The following is a 6,257-nucleotide window of genomic DNA, read 5'->3' as shown; positions in this document are numbered from 1 at the left end:
CATCCTTGGACAAGATGTTTTTACCCACCAACAGATGTCCCTCTTGACTCGGGTGTATAAATGGGTTCCCGGCCACACTAGGGTAATGATAATGGCAAGGCCATCTGGGAGAGCAGTGGCAGCACAGAGAGGCTAACCTGTGTAAAAAAAAGACTATCATTATTTTTACATATATTGTATCATTGTTTCTACATGTTATTATTTCAAAATCATCATTTTTTTTTTCAATTGTCAATATTCATTATTGTAGGTATGAGACCATGTGCATTATTTCGTCAAGATCTTCGGTCAACACAAACAAGAGCCATCTCACAGTCTGCAAGCCTGGGGGAAGCCATCAAAGACCGAGTGGAAGCGCACGATACTGTGAGAAAGAGTTCCAGTCAACTTAATTATTATAATCTCCCTTTCTCTCCTCTCTTTGTATAGTGCTCATTATTCTACAGTGCACTCCCATTGTAATAAGTCCTCGAAATTGGCTGTTTTCTTTTGTTTTATCAAACTTTCACTGTAGCCGAACAGTTGAGTATATACACTGTTTAGATCTATACATTATATAGATGACAATTTTGCAACCTCGTTGCTACTTTGTTGTGACGACTATATCGTTACAACCATGTTCATTTTAATGGGAGTGCACTGTAGTCGTATCTCTTGTGTATTTTTTGCACAATATGTACTGGTAAATGTAATCTTTCCAGCAATTAAAGGGACGGTATAGTTTTGGTTGAGATGGGGCTTCAGGATTCCAACTTTTTCTGTAATACACTGGAATTAGAAACCTCTTATGAAATATGGAAGAGCATACAATTTCAAGAGGAATTAAAACTTTATTTTATGAAAATTGGTTTTGGAATGGCTGGGATATGCAAAAACAAAGATATCCTAATGAAAGATGGGTCCCACCTTTCATTGGGACCACTTTGTTTTACTTTGATTTTTGATATCTTGGCCATTTCAAAACCAATTTTCATCAAGTAAACTTTGAATTCCTTTAAGAATTGTATGCTCTTCAATATTCCATATAAGTGTTTTGTAATTACCTCACAAAAAGTTAAAACCTGAATACCAATCTCAACCAAAACGATACCATCCCTTTAATATTGATATATTTCTCCATTTACAGTGTACAATGTATGTATCAGTTTTTTGGTGTATATGTTTCATCTTTCTCATTCATTTTTCTTTTGTCTCACAAACCAAATTGATTGTTATACATGGATATTGTTCTGTAACGAGTTGATATGCTTCGGTGATCTCTTTTAGAAATATAATATGCACTTTATCAATTTAACCACTTGTTATTCATAGTAGAGTTTGGGAGTTTAAGTGTACATCAATGGTTACCACCAATCGATTTGTTACTGTGTGAAGGAGACAATGAAGTTTTAAGATTTTGTTGTTGTTGTTTTTTTTTTGGGGGGGAGGGGTATTCTTCTTCCTGATGCACGTACCCTTATTTTCTGCCCACATTGAGGGAGCTAATGTGTCAAATAGTGGTCAAATAAGCTCACAAAATTGATGTCATGCTTGAGACATTCTGGATGTATGGCATGCCCTTTAAATTGTGGCACCCCTCTTTTTAATCTCTTCCCATTTTTACCAGCTGTCATTTGATAGTGTGTGGCTTGAAATTCTATACAGTATATACCACATCAGAGCTGAAACTTAAATTTGTTGTTGTGAGAGGCTATATTCTGTTGATTTTCCTTACACATTCTATTTATATTAACCCTAAAAAGACTGGGGGGGGGCCTAAAAGGCCCCCCCCTCGACATTTCGCGCGATTACTCAGCAACACGCAATGCTCTCGCCGCGATGCTCTATGACTTTTTTCTTTCAAGTTTCCCGCACATTTTGACACCAAATTTGTGACGCCCGGGGGTACGGTTCTGAAGTTACATAACTTTTTGTACATGCACGTGAGACCGAAAATGGCTCAAAAATGTGATTTTGTGTACAAAGTCAATACAAATTGAGTTTTATCACATGGTTCATATAAATATGCTTATTTTTACTCTCAATGGCTAAAATCAATTTGTTTTAGTAATATTATGCTTCAAAAAGGGTCTGCCACAAATTTTGCTGAAAAAAACAACAAAAACAAAAGGTCGAAAAAACAAAGAAATACATAAGAAATTCATAAAACAATAAAATAAATAAGAAATTAATTTTGATACCGATTTTTTTTTCAAGTACATTTGCTAAGAATGCTACAAAGAATATCTAGACCCAAAATGAGCACTTTTGGAGCTTTATTTACTGATTTAGATAAAAAAGTCTGATTTCTCGCATAAATTAGCATAATTAATCAAAATAAAATAAAAGAAGACTATTTTGGAAAATTTAAATATACGATCTTGTAGATTACATCGCACACTACCATTGTGCAAATTTCCGCGGCGATCGCGCGATCGACGGCCGAGATCTTAAGGGGGGGCCCTTTAGGCCCCCCCCCAGTCTTTCGAGCTACCAAAATAGCCCAGTCTTTTTAGGGTTAACAGACTGTATAAGGCACGTTTTATTTGAGAATGAAAGGATCTAATTCAAATTTACATGTACTTCATGTTGCAACCATAAATTCAATGGTGCAATATCAATGCCACTTCAGATGTTACTCTCAAAGTCAAGACTATTGTGTACACTTTTGCTCGCACTCATTATTGTTTAGCAAGCAAGGGTTAGTTCCATCAGATTCAAGAGTCTCATAATTCTCATACTAATAATCTCTCATTTACCTGCAGACCATTTCCTGGACAGAAGACCCTTATCGTCAGGAAGCTGAGAAATGTGTCTTGTGTAAACATCAAGTACCAGTATCTTACAAGGTAAGATATGTTTACGAACTCTTGCTGTTCCAGAGATAGGCAAAGAACCACTCGCACGGATGATATGATACACAGATACATTGTATTGCCTTTCTAGAGGTGTACACTGTAGTACAGGGGAAACTCGGTATAACGAACACTGCTATAACGAGATATCGGTTATAACGAGGAAATTTTCCCGGTCCCAAATTTCCTTCCACACAAGTCTATGTAAAATGCTACTCTTATAGCGAGATCGGCTATAACGAAATAACTGCTATAACAAGATAAATTTCGTGACTTCCAAACAAAGAAAAACATAGTCAATCAAACCTGCTATAGCGAGATAAAGCAAAATGCCTTCAGTAAAGCTTTACTTCGCCTGTGCTATCATCTTCCGAGATTGTAAAGCTTGATGCGCCAAAAACTGTCTTGTACACACATAATCATTTTCTTCAGTGCACTCCAGCTAGCACTGCATGTTGTACGTGTAAGTGTGTGTGTGCGCGCACACTGATACATGCAGAAAATGTGGTGGGACGGTATACATGACATCATCATGACGTTTAGCAGGTGTGAGGCAATCTGATGCTGTGATTGGCCTTCTACGTAGGGAATTCCCCATCTTCACACACACGCAGTCATAATGAACATACAGAATGTGTCACATACACACACAGCATTGTGCAGACCATATATTCAAGCTTTCCACACAACACACACCCATACGATAACCACATACCAATCCACAGACGATCTTGATACAATCGCAAGCTGTATAAATTTACAAATTCAAACATCTACAATTAATAAGAAACACATTCTTGATATTGGATTTCCTTGGCGAAAAACATCTTCTTACCCATAAAGGTGAGTAATTCCCTCACACACAATATCAAGTTGTCAGTATTGATTGAAATATGATGGGTAGTCCCACATGTGCAAATTAATGTCTTTATGTTATGCCTTCTTTTATGCCTACTGATATAACGAGATATCGGCTATAACGAGGAAAATGACTCGGTCCCGACCATCTCGTTATATCGAGTTTCCACTGTACAATCCTTGACATTTTGTCGAAGTTATATTTCTCCCTGGAGATTATATTTTCTGAAGCTGGCGGTTTTGAGAAAAATATTGTCACTAGGGGAAAATATAACTCCCAAGGAACTGTCAAGTGTTATAAGTATTGTATTTCAATGATAGACAAGGCAATATATGTTATACTATATCTTCAACATGCAGCTGTAAATACACATTATTTTGTTATAGCCCCCATCAGCAGCCATTAAAAATCTTGAATCATATCACCTGACATAAATTCACAGCTTACAGTATGATTTCAATTCTCACAGTATTAGTCACACAGTTGCATTGATTATGACTGATTCCTGATCAATATTTGTGTAGGTCACTGACAAATGTGCATGTTAATCGCCATGGAAATATGTGTTCTCCAGTGCTAATAGAGAGTGATGATACTTTAATTCTCTTTTTTGTTTAATTTGATAAACTTGTCCTTTTCTGTTGGTTTTACATTGTTTTTGTTTTTTATTATTATTAATCAATGTCAATTTGTAAATGGAGTGGATTGAGCCCTCTTACGACCTACAGATCAAGTCCAGGGGGAATTTGCGACACAAGTTATCACCTTATCATCATTGAACTGACGACTGAATTTTACTACATTTCTTCCACTGGAAAAATAATTTGATTGAACTGGGTATCGAGTGCTAAAAATTAAAAAGAATTTACCCCCCCCCCCCCCCAAAAAAAAAAAAAAAAAAAAAAAAATCCATCCATCCATTTTGAAAGATAATCATAAATGTGCTGCTGATGTCAGAGTCAGCTAAGAATTTAATAATTGAGGCAACTGAAAAAAAAAATGACATGGAAAAGAAATGTCTCATTTGCTCCGTACTAGGGAAAGAGTTTTTTTTTTTTAACTATGCCTTTTAAAACATTAACAGTGAATTGTAAAATTCACAGTAAAAAGATACAGCACCAAACCACACAAATGTAGTTTCTGAGATGCGATTGGTCAATATATGTTTTATAACATAGTTATGTGTGTGTGTCTTTGTTTATTTGTTCCATAGAATGTGCAGCTGCTCTCCCAGTTTGTCTCGCCGAACACGGGTCGCATTTTTGGCAGGCACATCACCAGGCTGTGCGAGCCCCAGCAGAGGCGAATCGCCAAGGCCATCAGGAGGGCAGTCCAGATGGGTAGGTGGTGGTGTTTGCTCAAGGTCTTGGCTATCGTTTGTGTCACCTGTTGTCAAGTTGGCAGATACTCTGATGAGTTATGCTTTCATCTGTACAGATCCATACAAGTGTACAAGCAGAGAACAATGCAATTCTAATGCAGTGTATTTTTAATTCAAATTTTGTGGATTACACACTTGATCTCTAGAAATAAAAATAGATGTTGATAAATGATGCATTTCATTTTGTTTATAGGTTTAATCTAACTATTAGTCTGACAGACTTTTAAACATCCTGCATGAAGAATACTGCACAAAAAGCTCCAAACATTGTTATTTTACTGCTCAAAATGGTAAATTACAGATATTTCTTGAACATGGCATACAGTCAACCTTGCTTAAGTCGAATCTGTTTGGACTGAATAAATAGCTTCAACTTAGAGAAAATTTGACATACGAGAAATAAAATCAATAGAATATAAAGAGAAGAGGACTTGAAAATACCTTCAATTTAGACAATCATTCGACTCATGCAAGGTTGACTGTACATGACAGGTCGTGAAAGTTTAGGTTCTTTGCAGACATTTTGTTCTTCACACCAAGCTTGTTTGATGCTTGAAAATTAGCATGCACCATTGGCAGAGAATCATCCTGTCTGCATGAATTCATCCCATCACTCCAGGTTTCATGCCGAACCAGTACAGGGAGACAGTATTCCTCAAGGATCCAAGTCTGTACGACGTGAAGTATGCTGGTCATCCCGACATTGGTCAGGCGACGGACCTACCGGACAGTCCACTCAGCCAGGAGGAACTGGAAGAGATTCGGCAGGGTGTCGCCACGGAGACGGGGAAAGAGAGCTGAAAGATGGAGACAATGTGAACCATATCTTGGAGTTTCGTGAAACAAGGACTGTGCACCAGAAGAGTAGGAGGAGAGCAAAGCAGACCAGTGTGCTCTGAGCTTGGGACACTTAAAAGAGTTTTTTTTTTCAATATGATGTAATGGCATTGTTGGGAGATTGTTAAAGACTTGATAGCGTGGGGATACCATGCAATCAGAAGGCTGGCCTGACTGAGATATACTGTAGTAAAAGTGGAAATTTTTGCGGTGTTGAAATTTTCGCGCATTTCGCGCAACCAGAAATTGGTGTGAAAATAAAAGCATGCGAATATTTTTGCTTGCCATATATTCCTGTGCGTGATGTCTTGATTCTGCGGAATGAAAAACATGCGAAACTCTTCCG

The 6,257-nt window shown here is 37.3% G+C and overlaps 1 protein-coding gene across 1 annotated transcript; it reads left to right on the top strand.

Annotated features, from left to right (window-relative positions):
- Positions 1-252: 252 nt before the first annotated feature.
- On the top strand, positions 253-5,878 carry LOC139735235 (small ribosomal subunit protein bS18m-like). Its single transcript, XM_071645989.1, has 4 exons — positions 253-366; positions 2,745-2,828; positions 4,907-5,033; positions 5,694-5,878. Exons 1-4 carry the CDS (start codon positions 253-255, stop codon positions 5,873-5,875), a joined length of 507 nt encoding a protein of 168 aa, XP_071502090.1. The 3' UTR covers positions 5,876-5,878.
- Positions 5,879-6,257: the final 379 nt, after the last annotated feature.

This window comes from Diadema antillarum, unplaced genomic scaffold, assembly GCF_040938485.1.
Source record: "Diadema antillarum isolate AM-2024a unplaced genomic scaffold, OU_Dant_1.0 seq00000566_RagTag, whole genome shotgun sequence".
In the NCBI taxonomy this organism is placed as follows: Eukaryota; Metazoa; Echinodermata; class Echinoidea; order Diadematoida; family Diadematidae; genus Diadema; species Diadema antillarum.
The sequence above is the reverse complement of the archived record's forward strand: the minus strand, read 5'-3'. Positions and strand labels throughout refer to the sequence as shown.